Consider the following 23,350-nt stretch of genomic DNA (forward strand, 5'->3'; position numbering starts at 1 on the left):
CCCAGGGCCGGGGCCCGGTGGGTGGAAGGCGGGGGTGTGTGTCTGCGCCCAGCCGATGAACTTGGTTCCTCAGGAACAGTTCCCATCAGGCTTTCGGGGCGGCCGGTGCCCTTCCCTCCTCCAGCAGCCCTGGGAGGCACTGGGGAGTTGGGAACGGGAAGGCTCTCCCCTCTTTGGCGACTGCCTTTCGAGCCCTTTCAGAGGCAGGGTGTGATTAAGACTTCACTGTACTTGGTTTTTCTTTGTCTGGCAATAATTGTCCCTTAGTTGAGATTTCATATTGGAAAGTGACCTTTGCGACCCCCGCATCACCCTGTGGCAGTTCCAGAGAGGACGAGAATCTCCTTGGATGCACCAGAAAGTAGTTTATGAAAATCTGACTCAAAAGCACAGTTTAGCAATAAACTTAAGTGTACTAAAAGATTTCCATGCAATTGCTAGGATTTTAAGGAAATTTTAAATGCCCTACTAAATACATCATCTGGTTATGGGACTGGTGCTGTCACTGCTCACACTTGCTTGCTGTAGATGGTGACAGTGTTCGAGAAAGTGTTGGAGTTTCTGATGTTGTCTCAAATCCTTAAGGACACAGGGACCTTTAGCCCTGTTGACAAAGCTATATGTTCAATAAATACCGTATTGCAAATAGGTCGACTGGCAAATGGGTTTTAAAAGGTTTGCTCAGTGTCTGAGATGGGGGAAAAATTCTCTTGCCCATGCCTCAGTCTGTCAGACAAGGAAAGCACAAAGTTGTGCAGGTAGTGATCAGGAGTAAGGTACAGTGTAACTGTATCAGCGTGATAACTCTAGTGTGAGTATTGCGGGAAAATGATGATAAGTAAATACTAGATAAAAAAATCCTAACACAGGTAGTATTGAATCCCATTATTCCTGAGTGTTTTTGTCCCTTTTCAAGGTCATATGCTAGAAAAAGATAAAGATTTTATTTTAAGCTTTTGCTGAGTAATACGGACTTGTGAAACATGTCTGTCTGCGAGCCGAAAAGTGTGTTTTGGAATTTTTCTACTTGGAAAGACTAAAGTTGAAGCAGCAGTGCGCTGTCTTTAAATTAAATTACATTAATGTTTTCATACCTTTCTAAATTATAATTGTCCTGGCTTTTTGGAGAATAAAAACCCCAGGATGTTTCTTTAAAAGTTGTGACTATTCTGCATTTTCACTTTCTAGCAAAGTGCACGTTTCTTTAATTTCTTTCTTTTCTGTCTTTTATCTTGATTAGAAAAATACAAATTTTATTACGGTAATCTGCATCAAGCAGAGTTCTGCTGGTTTTCATCAGGCTTCTAAAAGGGAATACTGGGATCATTTTAAGATTTCCTTCTGTAATAATACATCTCTCCAATAATAGCTTCTTTGGGCTCTTACATTCATAACTATAGATATTAGGCTGAATTATACCTTTTAAAAGGGATAATGGATATAAAGTGCTGTCCTTCTTCACTTCTAATCACTCAATTCCAGAAATCACAATAAATTTTCCAGCTACTTGAAATAAATATTTTGCAGTCATATGAAAATTAAGTTTTATCTTTCTAAAAAATAAGTAGTTGGTTGTTTCCTTTATGTGGGAAATAGAGGCAGTGTTAGCAGCCTTACCACGGGCACCGAGGCATTCACCTCCATTCACTTTTTCTCTGCAGTTGGTGTGTTTCATCAAGTCACTTCCAAGCTTCTTGCTGACATTACCTAAGGAAGATGGCTTTCATTTCAGTTTTAAAAGGGTGTATTTCAGTTTAGTTTGGAATTCTTGTTAGATATAACCTGATCTAGACAAAACCCTTTTTGTCCTGTTTGAACTGAATCAGTTAAAACTGCAGGTCCTCTTTTCTGTAGGCAAGTCTTGTTCTTTTGAACTTTGGTTATTACACCTATTTCAAATGATGCTGCTCTTCACATCAGTATTGTGTATGGCTGTATTGTCCTCCCTCTATTTGCACTTTGAAACAGTAGTTGCTTTACCAGGACCAACGTTTTTTTGATCCTATGAATATAAAAGGTATTGGAAATTCATTTCCTAGCTTAGAATGGTCGGTAACGTGTCATAGTCAACTGACAGTCCCTGTTCTTGTTTTGGTACCTTGTGCAAGTGATCTTGGTACTTTCCAGAAGGATAAAACAGTCAGCTACCAAATAGTCTAACTATGTGAATTTAGTTTCATGTCAGAAAGTTCATTAACTTTATGAAGAAAACTTCACTATTTGACAGTAGGTTGTAATACGTTGGGATATTTTTTTCTGCCCTTTTGCGATAGAATCCTGTAAGAAACCAATTTTGTGGCAAGCAGGAGCAGTCATAGTTGAGTTGTGACTACTGATTTATGGTAGCTTAAACAAGAAGTTGCTTTGTGTTGTGCAGTAGGTGGAGTAACCTTGAACTTAACTTGGAGTTATTCGGGCTTCGTGATGCTTTACTTAAACAATTTTAAACAAAGTCATCGTTTAAAAAAAAAATCAACATGTGAAATTAGATACTTGGTAATAACTATAAGGCTGGCTGTCTGGAGGTAGAAGGTATGTTGGTTAACGCGTGTTTCTTTCTCTTAGAACCAACACAGATATACAGATTTCTGCGTACCCGGAATCTAATAGCAGTGAGTAATTGGTCTTTTTCACTCCTTTACTTTGGACTTGTAGGAAATCTTAATTAAAGCATAACGCTTTCCTTTTTTTTTTTTCTGCAGCCAATCTTTTTGCACAGAACTCTCACTTACATGTCCCACAGAAACTCCCGAACAAATATCAAAAGGTAAAATTGTTTTTTGAAAAGTTACTTAAGTAGCAGAAGTCCAGAAAATAGTGGGGGATGGCCTCCTGGTTTCACGTGGTGTGTCAAACATGACCTTTTCTTTTAGAAGAACTTTAAAAATGCATCCATCACTTTACAGTTGATCTGAAACTGAAGAACTTTTCTGCAATGTTAAGCGTGTGTGTGACTTTATGCTTGTGACTTGGGTTGATACTGAGAGTACTGGCATGTGGAGAACTATCTGCAGAATCAGAACTAATTCTCCCATGTTTGTTTTCTGGTCTGGGGGAGAACTTCTTAAAGAACAAATAAAACTCTTTAACAGTTGAGCTCTTGTAATCGTTGGTGCTTGATCATAATAATAGGAAACATTTTATTTTAAACTGTAACCTAACTGCTTATTAAAAACAAAACAACAAACAAACTCCAAGCGAACATAAAACTATTGGTTTTGTTAATTAGTATTGTAAGGATCCAGTAGTTATTTCTGTAATTAATTTTAAAAGCTGAAAAATGAAGGAGGTCAGTTTATAGTGTTTTACAAAATGTCCAGCAAATGCTTTAGAAAGGTTGCTTTGAACTTGATACATCTGAGAAATGGGCTTCAGTTTTGGGCATTCCAAAATAGTAATTCCTATACCGTGAGGTGCTACAGCTGCGTGTCAGTAGATGTTAAAATGTATGAATACTGCAGAGTGAAAAGTGCAGTGTACATTATTTATTAGCAGAATTGCAAAGTCCTTTCAGTTACTTTCCCCTCATTGAAAATCATGTTATACTTTGGATTTTGTTGTAGCCTGAACACTTTAATATATTTTAACATTAAAGTTGTTATCACGTGGAAACAGATGCTGTAGCACTGAAATACTTAATCATGAATGCTTAAGGAACAGCAATAAAATTTGATTATGCAGACAATTTGAATTTAAACTTTATTTGTTTCTAAGGAAGGTAATATTTGAATGATCATCTGAGCAATACAGTTTGCCCCTTTTTATTTAAATTAAAGAAGCTATATTTGGCATTCTTGGATCTCTTGGATGTTGTTTAATGTTCTTGACATTAGTTTTAATGCTACAATGTAACTTTTTCTTAAAACTGAACCCACAATGTACAGCTTCAGGTACTTAAAAGAGGTAATGATCTGGGGGGGTTTTGTTGGTTTTTGTGTGTTTTAATTAAAGTTACCAAAGTGAATTGTTTGCTTATTTTAAAATAAGGCAGAGCCAAATTTTAAGAAATAATGTTCAGGGTGTTTTGGTTTTTAACTAGAATTATGCAACAGGAAGTTCTTGCTTATAACTTTTATTAACTTAAAATTGATTGAAATGCGTGTGTTCTTTTACCTGAATCTGTTTCTTTGGATGTCTGCTGTAGTTGCTGGGAAACAAGAAATGGTACTTAGCAGACAACACATTGTACAATGAGTTCCAAGTTCCAGTTCAAATTCAGCTACACAACTAATGCTTCGTTTCTCTTTGAAGCATACTGATTTTTAGTAATTCCTTTAGCATTTCTTTTAGAACTGTGATTTCAGTTAGGTATGGTTCTAAGAACAGCCAGATTAATGGCCATTTCACTCGCTAGTTTTCTGACAATACTGACTTACTGAAATCATTCTGGTAATTAGGTCGAGGAAGAATAAGTAAAACATTTCAGTATGTTTTCTTTATAAAAACACAACAATGCACAGGAGTGGGCTAGCACACTGAGGAGAAAAAAACCAGACAATTATTTCAAAGAAGTGGGTCCCCCTCTCCCACCTTTCCGTGCTCTGTCAGTCCTGTGGTCTTTTGCTTTCAGCCTAGTTAAAACCACAGAAGTTGTACTTTAAAGGTAGCTTGGAGTATTTCGGTGTAGTCTCAACAGTCTAAAACAAAAGCAAAACAGTCTCAGCTGAACTTCCAGAGGAGGTTAGCAGAACAGTGATCTGTGCTGGTAAACATTTTCACATGTGCACAAGACCTTCATGGCCATTCTTCGTTCAATATAAAGAGTGAAGGTGTATGATCCTGTTATTCTGGTAAGAAAGGGGCTTTAAAAGAGAAAAGTGATCCAAACTAGAGTAGAAGATCTTCCTGAGGCTTATTTTAGGAGAAAAATTGTGTACCTGGCTTCAGTATGGTGAAGATGTTAGTAGAGTTCTACTCTTGGAACTGCTTTATTGTTAACCTGCTTATGTGGACCAAGACTATACATGTGGTATTTATTTATATATTTCTCTAGAACTTCTTAATTCTGACTTTTAAAATTTTTGATCATTATTTTGATTGCCATTTCAGTTAACACTTTCATATGTAAAATGTAAGGAAGTGATCTCCTATCTTTGTAGAACTAACTTATCACAATAGTAATTATAGCTCCACATCTTTTATATCTGAGAAAAATGCCAGACAAATTTATCCCTTGGAGGTAGGGAAGTAAAACTGCATTTTTACCAAGAAATTACCCATTGATGTTGGTCCATATGCTTAATACTGAGAAAGTGTTTAAAGACCAGAATGCTTAGAGTATAGAGAAGTGTTTATAAGGAATAAGTTAATGGGCTTGTGTCAGCTTGGGCTAAAAAAATATTGAGGTTGCTGCTTATCATTGGAGAGGTGGTGTGATTTGGACAAGTGATTCTTGATAGAGAATTGAAATGGGTTGTCTGCCTTCGGGTGTTGTTAGACCAAATGATGGCGTTGGAAAGAAGTTACTAACTGTTAATAAAAGTTTCTTCCCATACAGTATTTGGATAAAGTAATATTTTTTTTCATTTATTGACAGAGTAATGGCATGCTATGATATGACTTTTAATACTTTTTTAATTATTACTGTGCTTGACTGGAGTAAGAGTGGGTGGAGAAAGGAATGCGCAAGATGTGCGTACTTGTAGCACAAGTAAATACTGTCTTGAAAATTCTGGGTGTTAGGGATGGTTATTAGAAAAACTTAACTTTATTCTGTTATGCATGGGAACATGGGAATTTAAAAAACAGTAATTCAGTTTAAAGGAATTTCTGTTTTTTTTCTGCTCTTAGAAGTTAACTTGCAACAATTTAGGTTTAATTTTTTTGTTATTTTTCTTTTTTCTGAAAGACTTTAGAAGGCCTCTTCTTGTTTTAAGTAACCTCAGTTTGACATTTGGAAAGGCTGTGTCATTGCTCTTTCTGGATCAGTAATGCTTACAAATATTAAATGCAAGCTGTGTCAGATATTAGTGTGTTTTATGAAGGATTAAGCTTTCCGCCATTCCCAAAACGTGTTTGCCTCTTAGCTGGTTTCTGGCTCATTCTGATCATGACATAACTTCGCTCTGGAGCTGTTTGAAGCAATTTTTCAGTTTGAAGAAAGCTTTCTAAAGAGAAGTTTGCTCTGTTCTGCAGACCGGTGGCTGATCTTGATGGGCTTGGGCAAAGAGCACGCACAGGCTTTTTTAGCTTAGAATCTGGAACTTTCAACAAATTCCTCTGTTCTTAACATCTCTTGCTTTAGAGCTGAGCATTGCAATGGTCATTTTAGTAATCCTACATTTTAGTGTAGGTGAGTCACTTCTTGAATCTGTCATCTGTGTGAACCTTAGGCTGAGTAGAGCTTTGAATCAGTGGTTGTTTACTACACAAATCTTAGTTATTTTTCTCCTTGTTATCTGACTGCAGCCCTGTACTTGTGTAGTGGGTTTTGTCCAGTGTTACTATTTACCCACCATGTGATTTGTAACTGAATCATTCAGATGCTTTGCATGCTGAATGCAGACAGTGTGAAACATTGGTGTTTCTTCAGTCAGGATATTTCTGTAGATGATGCTTCCCACTTCCCCAGAGCACGTTGTCATCATTCCCCCTACAAGAACTCCAGTATTTGGCAACAGCTTCTGTTCTTAAGTCATTTTTCTAAGGTGTAAATGTAAAGGAAGGATGTCCTTGCAGCTCTTGCATTGTAACTCTAGTGCAATTTTGTTGGCATCTAAGTCCAAGCATTAATTTTAATTTAAAGAAAAATTCAAAGACTGTGCTGGAAATTATTGAATAGCTTCTGGTCATGAGTGAATTTTATTAAGTAATGAACATTAAATTGTATGTGTGGTAGAACAGGCTGAGTATATGAGCATGAACAGACTGATGTCAGAATTATGGAGAGAAATGATTTAAATGGTTATTCTCCGTGACATGGTCATTGGTCATCATCTCCCCTGTTTCCTGTGAGGGTGCTCTAGAAGTAGCTTCAGAATTCATTTTTCTTTGTATTGTGTCTATTTAATATAACTTTGTGGAGAAATAAGGGGTTTTTTATAATTCGGTTTTTAACTGTTTTGTCAGATAAGGTTTTAAGTGTTTTTCATTACTATGATCAGCACTATAATAATGACTGAAGAGCTGACACAAGTTCCTAGTAGATACAGGGGTCACTAAAGCAGGAAGATTTTCTTTGATCAAAGCTGAAATGTGGTTTGACATGTTCATCGTGAGGTTGAATATAGTGCTGTTAAATGACACTCTGTATGAGCAGTAGGATTACTTCTGAAAGGTGTTTTTTTAATTCTGTGTATTGTTTTGATATTGTTTGAGAAGCTCTATGGCAGTTGTGTCCCTACAACAGAGGTGTGCTGCTAGGCCTAAAAAAAAGGTGCTTTCTGAACAGAAGGCTTAAATTATATATATAGGAAGTTTTAGATTAAAAACCAAGACAAAGTTTAGACTGAATACATTTTCTCGTTACATATTATGGGAATAGTGGCTATGTGAAACTGTTCTTTTTGCCTTTTCTTCACAGGAAAACATTCAAAGTAGATGACATGTTATCAAAAGTAGAGAAAATGAAGGGAGAACAAGAATCTCACAGGTACTGTCCTACATATATGTATTTGTGTGTCAATGTACAAATGAACACATGCTAAATCAAAATGCTTCTGATTTAGCAAAATGAAAGTGATAAAAAGTAATTGTTACAAGTGAGGTACTTACTGTTTGAAATGTTGCTTAAAAAAATCTTAACGTGTGTGTATGTGTGCTGACCACTTAAAAACTTGGGAGAAAAGCAGTATCAAGATAAACTTCTCATATTTGTTGTGCCACTTCTTAAAATGTGCATAGAAGCCTCAACTTAATCTGCCGTAAGTTTTTTAAGGCTGTCAGTAACCAATCTGTGTTTGCTGGAGTTAATACAAAGGCAGATTTGGGAAAATACCAAGAAGTTATACTACTTGGGGTTTATATGGTTGTATGCTTGCTATTTTTAACCTTAATTTCGGAGTTATATAAAAGGAAAAAATGTTTTTGTGGAAGGCTGTGGAACTTCAAATTTCCCTTCTCATTTGCTTGTGAGAAGTATTGCTTAGTCTGAGATTTTTTCTTGTGGTCTGACCCCACATCTGTCTCGTGTTGAACCTTTGCATGGTCCTGTCTGAATGAGTGTTCCTTCTTTAACAGATAGATAATTTCAGGTCTTAATTTCATATGGAATTGTTTGGGGGTGGCTTGCTCTGTGAATTCTAATTGGGAAATGGTGATTACCTTTATACTGGTGTACCTAATGTTTTTGTAACGTTAAGGCTTGGGTTTTTTTCCAGAAGAGTTTACTTTAAATTATGTAACACAGATAAAGGTTGGATGAAACTCATTTTATTAGGTCTTACTGCTCTACTTCAGTAAAAAAATACCAGACTCTTGCTGAATTTGCCATATTGTATTTGGCAAAAATAAAAGTTCAGCAGAGAAGCTCTGAAACTTGAGAATTACGCGTGTTAGTTCGTTTTCATCCAAGCCTGATCTTTGTAACGATGGCAGAAAGAAGGCATAGCAAATATGCCTGAGCTGCTGTTTCTTGACACGTTTGCTAGTGTTGAAATAAAATGCTATGAAAAGCTCATTCACTGAGAAGTGATGTAGAGTACAGTGGGTTTGTGATATTTGATTGTGATAGATGACCATAACAATTTTTTAATAATTCTTCCTGTATGAATTAAACACCTAAGCTTTTTCTGAAAGTATAGATGATGGAAAAATAACTGATCCATTGTAAGACTTCCAGAATAATTTTGGTTTTATCTATACAATTCAGTCAGATCCATTTTAGTCCTGCCGTTTGCCTTTGCGTTCTTTTTTGGTAGACTGTGGATAATTTGCCAAAACCCTTCAATTTAATGTACTGAATAGGTCATGCAATGCAAAACATTCTGGAAATTTTAAAACAAAATCAGACATTTTAAAGACTAAGTTGCTGAGATGTGTGAAGACCTGTTGAGATGGTTTTTTGTGGTGTTTGCCTGGTTTTTAACCAGCTGCTCTTGTTTCATAGTATTTGCAAATAATGTAACAACTTCAGAGGCAACCATGCTAGATACAATTTAGTCTGAAACAAATGTATAAACTTTGTGTTCTAAGAGGTTTTACAGATTTACTGTACATTATTTTTCTTAATTCTCTTTTGTTCCATATATTGTGACTACTTGCTAGGTAAATATTCTCTTTTTAAGGTTAAAGACCGTGTCAAAACCAGAATATTGATTTGTGCGTGTTCTTTTTTTATGCTTTCAAAACTGTAACAAAAATGTAGTTTAGCCTGGAATTGGTCTGGAAAAACAACCTGGATGAATGATACATAGATATGATATGATATATATAGATGCAGTCTTCTGAATGCTGAAGCTGTTGGGCACTTTCGAGCATCATCTCAGTCCTCTTGGGAATGTTTGTGTTTAAAAATAGGCGTTGAATGTCAGGTTGAATCTTCCTGAGACATCAGTGACAGTGCTCAAAATTGTAACTGGTGTTCTAGTGAAACAGATGATACTTTGTTCAGGGCTATATACTTCAGAAATACTAAGTGGTTTTGAGACCCATTTTAATCTGGGTTTATGAATACTTGCTTTAAGCTGCAATGTACTCTGAATTTAACAATTTGGAATAAAATGAGTCTACAGTTAACAGAGTAAGCTATGAGCTGCAGTGCTGTGAAACAAAATACATGCAATTAATATTTTGATTACTTATGTTATGGACTTGATGTGACTGATAATCTTTATTTCTAAGTCTGTAGCTTCCCTGTTGTAAAGACTCTCCTTACCAAACTTAAAATACTTGTTAAAAAAAAAAAATCAATACCAAGTGCATGGTTCAGGGTGAAGTTGTAGAAAATTTCCACCAAAACTCATCTCTGTTGCTGACAAATGTCTAGGAAATGTCTTTGCCTGCCTGTTAAGCAAGATCTTGCCTCTTTAGACAATGCCCTTCTACTGTAGTGTTTAAACCTCCACTTTTTTTTTAATGTATCAAATCATAGAATACAGAGAGAGAATCAGTTTGTAAAGAGGAAACTGATCCACAACTGTGCATCAATTGCAACTGCTGTATCCAGGCATTTACCGAGTCAGAAAGATGGACTGCTTCATTATAGTTGCCTGTGCTGAACATCAGTGAATGGAGCAGCCTGGCTGCTGTTCTGAGAAGATACTACTTTGTTCTAACGTTTCCTTTCTTTTTTTTATTGTTTAGCTTGTCTGCTCATTTGCAACTCACGTTTACTGGGTTCTTCCATAAAAATGGTATGTTTGCTCCTTCATTCTACTGTTAATTTCTGTAGCACCTTTGAAATTAGTCTGGATCTAAGGGAAATATTTTAATATTTGGAATATCTGCTGTTTGAGTGTAGATTTTAACTTATTTAAGCTCAGACTGTCCCATTAATTACAACACTTTTCAGTAGTGCTTTAAATATGTTGTAGCGTGATTGTAATGTTAAGCAGATAAGCCTTCCAGGGTTTTAGTCAAAACAGTGATTTTGAGAAATACTTCAAGTAATCACCCATTCAAACTGAAATAGACTTTTAAGAGTTCTTGAACGAAGTGATTTTATGGGAGTGTATCTTTGGGGTATTTGATGTAGCTTTAAAAGAACCCTCAGCATTCAGATAGAAGATTCAGTGTGTTTTAATTTAAAATAGAAGTGTGAAAATAACTTTTATCAAGTAGAGCCCAGAGATGAGTCAAAGGCCATGTCAGCAATTATGAAAGCAACGGAAATCACGTTTTAGTGACTTGCAGTCATTCTGTTGTGTCTTTTATGCACGTAAGGCTTTACTTCTCAAATCGGAATATTGGACTTCTCAGACCAGAAAGAAGGGTTCAGTTCCTTTAAGGAAAGCAGGAGTGTCATGCTTTGTGCTGTGCAGGCATGAGTAAATTCACTGTGTTTTTACTTCTCTGAAAAGAAATTAGCTTTAAAATTAAAAGCTAATTAAATAGCTTTTAAAATTAAAATACCATTAAAACAAAGTGGTGTTTCTAATTTTTCAGGTAAAAATATTCTAAATGGCATCTTAGTCTTTGGATGTAAAAGCTTCATGTTACAGGTTTTGTACGTTCTTCCTAGAAGCTTTTATGTTCCCTCAAAGTATGTTATGCTTAACCAGATCTATTCAGTAAGATGTTTAAAAGTTAAAGTTGTCTAGATTTCAGAATTACTTATTTAATGAACTGTAATGCTATTCGGAGAAAGCTTTATTAAAATTTGTACATTAGGAATATTCTGCTTCTGGAAATTCAAAATCCTGCTGGTCTCAATGGACAGTATTCATCCTGCTTCTGCTCTCAGGCACTTCATGTTGGTGTTGTGTTCAGTATTGCAGCTGGGAGACCGCAAGAGAGAAGGACTTTTGGGGCCACAGTGATAAGAATAGAGAAGAATAGAATAAAAGTGGAGGAAAGGGTATACTGATGTGTCTTAAATTCAGATACGTAACTCCCAGATCTGATCCTTCCAGTACAGGATGTAGTAGTAAACCTCATGTATGGAATTTAAAATACCTAGTGGGTAGGGTAGTTGTAGCACAGATTTTGCTGACAAACCTTGCTTTTCTTACTGCTTTTTTATTACAGTGTGGTCTTACACAGGAATGGATTGTAGGAGATTTTTCAAGATATCAATGTATTTGATGACTTTCTTTGTTTTGAATGTTTATGGGTTTTAGAATGAATATGTGACTAACTATAAAAACCCTTCAGTTCAAGAGAGTACTAAATTTAATGAGAACCTGATGTTCATCTGTACCATAGAAAACTGTGTCACTAACATAAATGCTATATAGCACTATGCTATAGTGAACAGTAAATATAGAAAATATTTAAATTAATGAAGCTGGTGCAATTAATATGTTTGTCTGGATAGAAATTGTTAGAAGTTCTTAAAACTGAGTGTGTGGTGGAGGTTTTGGGCTCCTCCTTGTCCAGAGTTTCTGTACTTGCTAAGATTTCTAATATGTCTCATGCTTACAATTAAAAAATACTCATTTGTTTCATAAAACTGCTAGTGTCTCTAGATGTGTTGCCAGAACTTTCTTAGCTGAAACACATCAGGCTTGTTGAATATGACTATAGTGTCAGGGGGAAAGCAAGTGAAGAGACATGAGTTAGGTTGTCTTTACTACGCTAAAAACTTTGCTGCTTATATCTAATGAGCATATAAGGACACATTTTTAGATTATTATAACTTCAGATTATTAAAGATGCTTTTACCATACAGTGAAATTTATTTTGTAAGGCAGTTGTTAAGGCATTGCTGTTCCTACTGCTGGTAGTGGCTGTCTTGTAGATTCCAGGCCTTAGGAAATTTACAGTGCAGAGACTGTGAAGCCAAGTTGTCTTTCAGGTTCTGTCAAGAGCCCTTTGACAGCTATTCTGTGTCTACTTAACCTTGCATAATGTTTAGGGGTTTTAAATTTTGTTTTGTTTTCCTGTCTGATAGAATCTGGATCTTTTGATGCAAGCCAAATTCTAGGTTTGCAAGCTGTAAAGAAAAAAATTATGGGAAATAATTGGACTCATCTGTAATTAGTGTGTTCTGACTTTCCTTAAATCTACCTGTATCTTTTCTCTCTGTTATAGAAAAAGGTTTTGGCGATGCCAAAGGTAGCAAGCTTACTCTTCTAAAAATTAGATATCGACTGTGTTTTTAATCTGCTACTATTACAATAATTAGGTGTTCTCAAGTGGGAATTTGCAGTGAGCTTAGGAAAATTGAAACTTAAAATTTGACTAAAGGTCTTTGTGCCCAGAGGTACCTATGGTTACAAAGTAGTTACAGGTGGATTTGCACCATTGAATAGATCTTCACTTTTTCAGAACTTAAAATGTTTTTCTGTTTAGATAAGCCATCACAAAACTCAGAGAATGAACAAAATTCTGTAACCCTGGAAGTACTGCTTGTGAAAGTTTGCCACAAGAAACGAAAGGTAAAAACAATTTGACAAACTATTAGTATATATTAAAGCAAAATGTTTACTTGATTCTGGAAAATACATATATAACATTGCCATGCAAGAAGATAAAGATGAAATGATGCTTCTGTTGAGATTTAGTCTTAAATTTAAAAATTAACCTATTCAAATTGTTTTCTGTCAACTGGCTACGGCATTTTTCAGAAGCAAACACACACACACACATATATATATGAATTATATAAAATCCATATCTATATGGATTTTGCTCTGCTTTGTGAGAAATAACTGGAAGTTTTAAAAAACATTCAACTTTGTTTATTGAATTTGGTTTGCTTGTAAGTCAGATTCGCTCGTGGATGTCAGCCACCTCTATTTTTACTTGATTCTTTTTTATATCACATTGTTAAACTATAAATTCTGTTGTAATGTCGAGAGGCTTAAGTAAAGCAGGCAATCACGAAATCATAAATTAGGCTATGACTTAAAGTTTAGAAATACAAAGGAACAAATTGTAATTGTTTTGAATTCCCCAGTCATCTGCCAAGTCTTGTCGTTCCTGACTTTTTCTGTAGCTGTGTTTCTTACATTGATCATCTCAATTACGGCAGATCTGAGCTACTATGAATCATAAACAATTTTCATCTCCCCTTTTTTTTAAAGTATCTTTGAATTTGCTTGCTGGTTTACCTATGTTTGTTTCACACCAAATTGTTGGCAAATTATCTTCACAGTCATGGGAATATGGGAGACTCAGTAATGCTTGTTATTTTCAACCAAAAAGGAGAAGATTTGCAGTGAGAACTTTGTGTATTTTTCCCTAAGAATGTTAAGCTGCTTTGACATGTTTTTAAAAGCTAATACTGTTTCTAACCAGTTTGGTTACTTGCTATAGTATGAATAAATATGGTAAAAACAGGAGGTGCTGAGGGTTATTTGAAGTGTTTTGCTGCAAGTTTCATACTTGGTCCATCTTGCCTTGTTTTTCCAATACTACACAGTATTCAATGATCTATTTGAGAGATAATGAATATAATAAATCCTAGGTAAGTGGTTCTTTATCTCCCAGTAGCACAAAGTGCACTTTGTAATATTGGAAGGAGAAGATAGGAAGCCCCTGAAATATATATATAACCAAAACATTTAATTTCTTTAGGTAAACAGAATTAAATTAGTATTAATGACTGTTCTACAATCTTTCTGAATGCCTCATATTAGTGTAAATTTAATCACTTAGAGAAAGATGGCTGCTGCCAGAAATGGTTCTAAAATGCCAGCTTTATTTACACATTCAAATATCCATTTTTACATTTAAAACCTGGAATTGTCATTCCAGATTTTTTTAATTTACATTTGTCAGAAGGCTTATTTTCAAAAAGATGGTAGTACAAGTACAATTAATAAATTATACAGATTTTAACAGTTAATGTCTTTACTTGGTACTCTAAAAACCTAAACCTCAGTTTTCTTGTTTTCCTACAGGATGTCAGTTGTCCGATAAGACAGGTTCCTACAGGTAAAAAGCAGGTGCCTTTAAACCCAGACCTCAGCCAAATAAAACCAGGCAACTTCCCCTCGCTCGCAGTTTCCAGCAACGAGTTTGAACCAAGCAACAGCCATATGGTGAAGTCTTACTCGTTGTTATTCAGAGTAACTCGCCCAGGAAGAAGAGAGTTTAATGGACTGATCAATGGGGAAACTAATGAAAACATTGGTAACTTTAGTCTTTAAATATGCTTTCACCAGGTTTATCTTGTAGGGGCGTATGCAGTTGTCTTGATCTGCGGCATAGGTCATACTCTGAGAAGGGCCAGTGATAGATGAGTGACTGAACTGGCTGTCATTTCTTTCAGTCTTTTTCAAGATTGGGCTAAAATGCAGTTGGTAGCTAGAAATTGGGCTTCTACTTTTCTGTAAATTTAACACCAATTTTTACTAATGTGTGGTGATGGTGACGGTGTAAAGCAACACTGTTGGAGGGTGGATAATGTAAGAGAGCCCTGTGGTCGCTGTGACTGTCATTAAACCTCCAGCAACACTGATCACTACTGACTCAGCTGTAGATGCCATTGTGGTCTCTCGTCAAAACTAAATGACTTTCTGTGCTGGTTTTGGCTGGAATAGAGTTCATTTTCATCATAGTAGCTAGTGTGAGGCTGTGTTTTGGATTTGTGCTGAAAACAGTAGATAATACAGCGGCGTTTCAGTTATCGATGAGCAGTGCTAGCACAGAGTCAAGGCCAATAAAGAAAATACCATAACAAATTTTTTAAAGTGCTTCTCTTAATCTTATCAAGACGTGCTACATAACAAATGTTACAGCCTTGGAAAGTGCAAGTGGAATGAAAAACTTTCTCACTATTTTATAGCTACAAGAGGGGAAAGATCAAATCCCAAATACTTAATGCTGACAGAAGTATAAATACATATGAACGTATCTAAAATATGAATACTGTTAAGCTAAGTGCTCTTTCCTTTGCCATTGAACTGTTCACGAAATACTGTGTCCTTTTCTATTGTATGACGCATCTGACATAATGAACAGCCAGTTATATTTTACAGTTGCATAGAAGCTGTGTGATCTTCTGAATTTGTGCCTATATAATAACAATACCGTATTTCTTATGTGCAGATGTCAATGAGGAGCTTCCAGCTAGAAGAAAAAGAAACTCTTCAAATCGTGAAGATGGGGAAAAGACGTTTGTAGCACAAATGACTGTATTTGATAAAAACAGGTGATAGTATCCAAAATAAATACTGCTTCTGTTAATCATTAGGAATTTGTTTAATATTAAAATCTTAAGAAATTTTAAGGATTTTAAAATTTTAAGAAATTTCTCTCTCTAATCTGTATTTTATTAGAAGTTTTGACAGTATTTTGTTCATTTCTGTTGCTTAATGCCTCTGGAGAACTTTAGTATGCTAACCATGATGTGAACTGTTATGTGGGTTTGCAGTGATGACACAAGCTAGGACATTTTCAGCCATTCTGCTGTGTAAATGACACTGCATCATGCATAGAAATAGGTATTTTTTAAAAAAGTTATACTTTAAATTCACTATTTTGAAGTCCTGTAAAGATTACATCTGACATGGTTCTGATATGAAAATAACATTCCTTAGTTTTGGAGGCCTGATCGTATTGGTTTGTTAGAAGAGAGTAGTTATTAATAAAGCAGGAATAAATAAGAGATGATTTGGAAGGAGTGTCATTCAGTTTGTTTTTTGTTTCTTCACAGGAAGATTCTCATCATAGTACTCATGCCGTATTAACAATAGTTTTCCTATACCTCTTGAAATCACTTGGTTTGAGGCTTTTGCATTGATATTTGGCATTAGGCATCTTTTTCTTTATGGATGGTGTTTACCTAAGATTCACACTTAGTTGCCAAATAAATTTACCTGAAAATTTGCCTTTAGTTTTATGGAAACTCAGTTACTGTGAAATACATTCTACAGTTTGATAGGCAAACATTAAAAATGAGCTGCTTTACTCACGTACTTTGTCTTGACAGGCGGTTGCAGCTTCTCGATGGGGAATATGAAGTGGCCATGCAGGAAATGGAAGAGTGTCCCATTAGCAAGAAAAGAGCAACATGGGAAACAATTCTTGATGGGAAGGTATGGATTGTTTTAGTGGCTGCAAGAACTGTCTTCACTTAACATGAGCTGGATTAAGGTGGAACACCTGTTTTTTGCAATAACATTTCCATAAACTAATGTGGCCTGCGTATAATAAAGAGCTTTTAAGGTAGAATTTTGTAATCTTACTGATAAATTTAGGGTATGATACTTGATAATAAGGGTTTGGACTTGACTGAGGTCTCATCTTTTTTTTCATTACTGTTATCTTGATAAGCGAGTGGAATATAGGAGCATATCCACAGGAGATTATTAAAGTAGCATGATTACAGCAAACAGTGGTGCTGTTTTTAAGACTTGTGTATTAATATAGAACACTGGATGGCAGAATTAGGAGTAGGTGTGAGCAGAAAGAGAAGTACACTGGCAGCAGGCTGGTGGGTAAGTGCTGCTCTCTTTCTAGTCAGGACCCATGCTGTTCATGGTTTCACAAAGATCAATACGTGTGCCACAGTATGCGCATGACGTGGTTACTCAGTAACGCGCAGGAAACTGCGTAGTCACCTTTTTCAGCTTTTTCTTTTAGTGTATCTAAATGTGTATGGATAAGTCGAAAACACAAGGATTTCAGGTGAATAAAAAATTACATCTGTCTCCATTCTGTGAATATTTTCTCATGATTGTTTTTGTACATGGGAAGACACTAATTCTGCTTTTTTTTTTTTTTCCTCTCCCCCACAGAGATTGCCTCCGTTTGAAACATTTTCTCAGGGACCCACACTTCAGTTTACTCTTCGCTGGACAGGAGACACAAATGATAAGTCTACAGCTCCTATAGCTAAGCCTCTTGCAACACGAAATTCTGAAAGCCTCCCTCAAGAAAACAAGCCCAATTCTGTTAAACCTACTCAGACTATAGGTAGGCAAACTTTGGTTTTGCTGTTGAATAATGATCTGCTTAGCACTTTTGTGATACAGAGTTCCTGCTTCAGGTAATCATAAACATGAAAAAGCAAAAATGCTTGGGCTTTGTTGTCTCCCATATTTCATACGGTTTTAATGGTAAGTTTAAAAGCTAAAAATAGTGGGGCCTTTGAAGTCATGACGATATTGAAGTGATTATATGCAATGCTTAAATCCTGATGTGAAATAAAGGAAAACCTGTGAATAGGACTTCTAGGATTGTCTATTTTGCTGTACTCATTGTAATTACTGTTCTGTACATATTTGGATTTATGCTATTAATAAGTTCCCTTGTATGCTTTGTACTGAAAATAGTTTTAAAATTTGTCTATCAGATGATACGTGTAGCTCTTGGAAAATGTAGCAGCTACTCTGAAATGTGACAGACTCTGTAATATTGTACATTACGTTGCACATTTGTGGTGTAAAGGTAACTTGGGTTCTTTCAGGGTGTGTAGGAACTGGCACTAATGTCCTTCATACATAGTTTGATGTCTAGGCCTGGTCCCATGATGGAAGCACAGTGGGTTTTTTTTAAATTATTCATTAGCTGCGTTGTTAGCATGTCCACACAAGTTAACAAAGACTTCTGTTTGGGCCTAAACTTTGGGGGTTTTTCTGCTTTTACTAATTTTGTGCGGTCTGAGGTTGTCTGGACAGAATGCAGGATTACAGTTAGTGCTGTCTAAATTCTGTGTAGGTAAGAGAAAAACACAGCAAGTCTGCAAACTATTGCTGCAATGTGACACCTCAAAAAAGTCACCTTTGAATGACCACTGTGTCCTTTTTGAAATTATTTTTAATAGCAGTTTCCAGGGTCATATTTAATCTGAAACTCCGCTTTGATTCCTAAGTGGCAGTGTGGGCTGGCCTAGACACTCCCTGTCTTTTCTCTTGCTCCCAGTTGTTGGTAACTTTGGCTGGAAGTATTGTATTGGCAGGTAAGGCCAAGGACAGCTGGAAAATTTAAATTGTACAGAAGGCATCAGGCCGCTCCTGGTGTTTAAACACCTACAGACATCTTGGCTGGCGCCTGATTCACTTCAGGGTGATGAGTATTTCCATGCTTGTAACTGGATTGGGTCTGTGCGATTAAGGAAAGTTCTAGGTCCCTTATTAGAGAAACAATTATCTGGAGTGCAGTGGTTCTGTCTCCAGGCTCCATCTCTGGGGTACGTAGCCAGGCAATGATTGTGAGGAGTTGGCTTGCTTGGAGTTTTGGGGTTTGTCTATGGTAGCGCATCAGAGAATTTATGCTAAATGGTATTTCAGTTTGGGTTTGTGTTGGTTGTATAACTGAGGGTTTGGAGCTGCAGTAGTGATAGCAAGGGAATGATTGTTATGGAAAAAAATACTGATTTTCCAAAGGTGCTTTTAGTGTAGCTGTATTGCAGTGCACATTGGGAAACTTGATGGGTCAGTGATAGCTCATCTCTGGTGAGACTTTCTAAGAGTAGCAGTTTTTTTTCACTGCTTTTAGAGCTTTAGTTTGTAGTAATACAAAAGTTAAAGCGAGGATAATTTCACCCCTGCCTGTGCAGAAGCCACTATCTAGAATGATCCCTAATGTCCTCAGCCAGCCTACAGACAGCTTTGTCTTTGGAAAGAGTACAAGAATATTTAAGACTGATTCCTGTCTTCCAAGTTACATATTTTACCTAAGCTAGGGATGGCAGACACGTTTCTTAAATTGGGATGAAGGGCTGATGCTTAACACGCACAAATGAGGAATAATTTCCAATAGAAGAAAGGCAAGAGAAGGGAAGTACTTGAACTTCCACTGTAAAATTGTTCTCCTTTCTCTTCACTTCCTCATACCAGGCCTCCTTGTATTTTAGAGTTTCTTGGAGACCTATATTGTAATTTGTTAGGCAGGTTGTATGCTCAGACTTGCAAAAAGAAATGATGGTATGTTGACTAACTCTGGAAGGTGTGTACTGCTTTACTGCATAAAGTAGAGGCAATAGGGACATGGCAAGGCTGCATTGCTAACGTACTCATAGGACCCACTTGTTCTTGTATCAGAGAATCAAAGCTCTCCAGTAAATTGGTAAAGAGCCACCGTCCAAAATGGTACAGCAGCCTCTTAGTACAGGAATATATCATAGTGCAATGCACAGCATTGGAGTGTGTTTATGATGGTTGTGCTGTTTTCAGTCTCTGAATACCAAGAAAGGAGGAGAGTGAAAATAGTAGGAAACTTGTATCAGTTAGAGGTTCTGGTAGTGAAAGCAAAAGAACCTGTGCGTCTTTCCCAAGGGTTGTATGAGTTTGGTGTTGTCATTTTACTTTGGCATGTTTCCCAAGGCAGACCAGTGGAGTAAAGACATCAGAGGCTTTTTAAACGTGGTGGTTTAAGCTTTGCTGTAATTACAAAGTGCTTAAAATAACTGAGCCATGGAGTTCTAATTTCACTGATGTGCAGGCTGAGGTGTCAGGCCTCCCCTTTTTCATAGCAAAAGAGGATGAAATTTCCCTTGTTCTCCAAAATATTAAATATGAAGTAAGTGCATCTCCTTATGTCAGTAGAGCTGGGATTTGTTTTACCTTCTCTTTCACCATTCAGAAGCAAGGAGGTGTTCATTTGGTTTCACCTGAGGGTGGATTTATAAACATGCTTAGGTATGTAGTGTTTGTTGTTAATTGTATGGAATCAAATAGTCTGAGATTAAAGTGTATGGAAGAGACTCAGGCAACTACAAACACAAACAGTAAGTGTTTGAGGGTAAGAGTGAAAGGGTTAAATTTTCAGTTAAGTATTTTGTCACTTGCATTTCCTACTGTTTTGTTTGTAGTGTGACTTGGGCAGCTTCTGAAATTGCCTTTAAATAATGTCTCTCCAATGCAGCCATCTGAGAGCAGTGTTTCTTTATTTCCCAGTTACACCTGCTTTCAGCTATGCCTAAAGAATTCTGTTTGCTTAAAGAGACTAAGAAAAATGCTGCTTTTTACCTTACGGTTGTTAAGTTCTGTGAAGGGTTCTCCAAAACTGGAGATAGATGTGGTGTTTAAAAGTGGTGGGTTTGCCTGTAGATTTGTGGAGGAAGCTGAGCGTTGACTTCTTTGTTGTTGATGTGAGCTACTTATATCAAAGTACATTTCAGCAGTGTGCCCTGCTCAGAACTTCCATGCTTGGATAAGACACAATGCCTTTTTTTTCTTCTTCACAAAAGAAATATATGTCTGTATGTGGTTTTTTTCAGCTGTGAAAGAATCTTTACCGACAGACCTTCAAACAAGAAAAGAGAGAGATGTTTTAAATGAACCTCGACAAAAATTACGAATATTTTACCAGGTATTGAAAATAAACATTAGGGGAAAAAATTAGATTACAAATGTTGCATGGAATGAAAATGTTCACTTCTTTTCTGAGTTGGGTGGAAGTTTCCATTTGCCTTTGTAGTGGATGCCCTAAGGGTTCTCAGATCCACTCCACACGTTTCTTCTTACAGGAAGTATTCTAGAAAACTGATCTTCCTGCAGGCATGTCCGATGATACAAAAGACATCTCTTGGTAGACATCTGGAGGGGGACAGGTGGTCTCCCTGTGGGGGGAAAATTCTTGAAATACCGGTGTTTCAGTACACTGAGCTGATGTAGTGTTCCTAAAAACTGACTGTGGAGATGTCTTACAATAATGTCCAACTTTCTGGGGGTTGGGAGGGTAATAAACAAACGCATGTGGTGCTAATGCTACCTGTTCCTTTCTTTGCATCAGTTCCTTTATAACAACAACACGAGGCAGCAGACTGAAGCCCGCGATGACTTGCATTGCCCATGGTGCACGCTGAACTGTCGGAAACTGTATAGTTTACTCAAACATCTTAAACTTTGCCACAGCAGATTTATCTTTAATTATGTTGTAAGTAGTCTTCTTGTAGTTTAGCACTATGAAACACCGTACAGTCTGTCACAGATATTACATATGCAGTGATGCTGTTGCTAGCCTGTTAAGTTGTAGGACTGTATCTTCAGGTTAAATGCAGCTTCCTTTGAACGTTACATGAATGCTTGCATGTTACTTGGGGAAAAAAAAATGGATTGGACTTTTTTTAAGCTGCTGGTTTTGCATGAAAGTTTTATTTTTATGTGATGTAGAAAGCAACGCAATCTACATTTGATTGGAAGTCCTTTGAAGCTTTACGAAGGTAGTAAACACTTAAAGACAGTATTGTGTTTACTTATGCTGATAGGTACCTGTTCCTACCAATCTGACCTTAAAGGGAAGTTCTGTCCTATTTATTTGAAGATAATTTAGTTTACCTGCTACCCTGCTTGGATTATTTGTCTGAAACTTCACTCCTTAGCTGGTTAGAATTGTTCTGATTTCTAGGGTTCTTGTTAGCAATCGTTCGCTGATACTTTCCTTGATTTTATAATTAGTTCTATTTTGAGTGGTTGTATATAAAACAGTAAAAAGGTAGAGAGCAAGGATGCTTTAGAATAACTTCTTTCTAGAGGTTAAAAAATATTTGAGTGTTGTAAAAGAAAACTAGAGCTACATCAGGTTATTGATAGGGTGATGCTTAAGGTATTCAGGTATGTTTAAACCTGATGTATTGTCATTACTGTTTGCTAAGTATATTTGCTATTACCTGTTTCAGTATCATCCAAAAGGTGCTAGGATAGACGTATCTATCAATGAGTGCTACGATGGCTCCTATGCAGGAAATCCCCAGGATATCCATCGCCAACCCGGCTTTGCCTTCAGTCGCAATGGGCCGGTCAAAAGAACACCTATCACACACATACTTGTTTGCAGGTAGGGAGATGGAAAACAAGGTCTGTCTGGAATTGTGTCATACAGCATATGGACCACATTTGGGAAACCTAGGGATTTGTGCATCTGTAGGTGCACGTTAACAGTGTTAAATTTCACTGTCATTAAAGTACAGCAGTTTGACTAAATTACATTTTACAGAAGGATAATTAACATCACCTTTAATTTTTCTACATCTTTTCCGTTGAGGTATCTATTCATAACAATGTACATTTGGTTTTTAACTGCTTCATCCTAAAATGTTTTTTCCCCAAAATGTCGAGTATGGGTTGGAATGGGTTGTTAAGTTTTTAATGGGTTTTATTTCACTGCTGGTGATTCTTCCCACTCACCCTCAACATTTTTGCAAGCTAGAGCTTAAAGGAGTAATTTGTATTTGATCTGATGGCTGAAAGCAGTTACTTTTTTCTTGTTCTGCTAGGCCAAAGCGTACGAAAGCAAGTATGTCAGAATTTCTTGAATCTGAAGATGGAGAAGTAGAACAGCAGCGGACGTACAGCAGCGGGCACAATCGGCTATATTTCCACAGTGACACGTGTTTACCTCTTCGTCCACAAGAAATGGAAGTAGACAGTGAGGATGAAAAGGACCCTGAATGGCTACGGGAGAAAACCATTACTGTAATTATTCCATTTATACAAAATTATTGATGATGGATTGTGGTTTTTAAAAGATAGTCTGCAGTTGTTCTAGGGAACAGACAGGGCTTATATTATGAAAGTGGTGCATTTACTCTAAGAGCCAGAAGAAAATTGTGTGATCCTGAGACACTAATAATAGAAATTCATAGAATCAAAGTTTGTCAAGTATGCCTTCAGTTGCAAAGCAAGATCAGTCCACACGGGTCCTAGCGAGTTTTCATTGTTTGTGGCTGGCTTTCCCATTCAGAGAGGAGATGCAGGCATCACAGGAGTGCACAGTGGTGTGTGTACAGTGTGGAAGTAGTTTATCATCACAGGTCTATACATGATAGGACTTTGTTCTGACCTCTTTTGACTGCAGTGCCAGAATTTCCAGCAGGAGTTATTTCTGTGACGTTAGGTGGCATAAGTTGAATTTGTAG

At 36.6% G+C, this 23,350-nt stretch overlaps 1 protein-coding gene across 1 annotated transcript in view; it reads left to right on the plus strand.

Moving 5' to 3' along the window:
- The first annotated feature begins 2,534 nt into the window (after nucleotides 1-2,534).
- The window catches only part of SUZ12 (SUZ12 polycomb repressive complex 2 subunit), a 23,802-nt gene continuing 2,986 nt past the window's right edge, over nucleotides 2,535-23,350 (plus strand). Inside the window, exons 1-13 of the mRNA XM_010193981.1 lie at nucleotides 2,535-2,612; nucleotides 2,703-2,767; nucleotides 7,523-7,591; nucleotides 10,243-10,292; nucleotides 12,892-12,977; nucleotides 14,445-14,676; nucleotides 15,595-15,697; nucleotides 16,478-16,583; nucleotides 17,286-17,463; nucleotides 20,711-20,802; nucleotides 21,226-21,369; nucleotides 22,112-22,269; nucleotides 22,709-22,907. Coding sequence (XP_010192283.1) covers nucleotides 2,535-2,612; nucleotides 2,703-2,767; nucleotides 7,523-7,591; nucleotides 10,243-10,292; nucleotides 12,892-12,977; nucleotides 14,445-14,676; nucleotides 15,595-15,697; nucleotides 16,478-16,583; nucleotides 17,286-17,463; nucleotides 20,711-20,802; nucleotides 21,226-21,369; nucleotides 22,112-22,269; nucleotides 22,709-22,907 — 1,560 coding nt within the window. The remainder of the gene's footprint in view (nucleotides 2,613-2,702; nucleotides 2,768-7,522; nucleotides 7,592-10,242; nucleotides 10,293-12,891; nucleotides 12,978-14,444; nucleotides 14,677-15,594; nucleotides 15,698-16,477; nucleotides 16,584-17,285; nucleotides 17,464-20,710; nucleotides 20,803-21,225; nucleotides 21,370-22,111; nucleotides 22,270-22,708; nucleotides 22,908-23,350) is intronic.

Source organism: Mesitornis unicolor, unplaced genomic scaffold (genome assembly GCF_000695765.1).
Source record: "Mesitornis unicolor isolate BGI_N332 unplaced genomic scaffold, ASM69576v1 scaffold24431, whole genome shotgun sequence".
NCBI lineage: Eukaryota > Metazoa > Chordata > Aves > Mesitornithiformes > Mesitornithidae > Mesitornis > Mesitornis unicolor.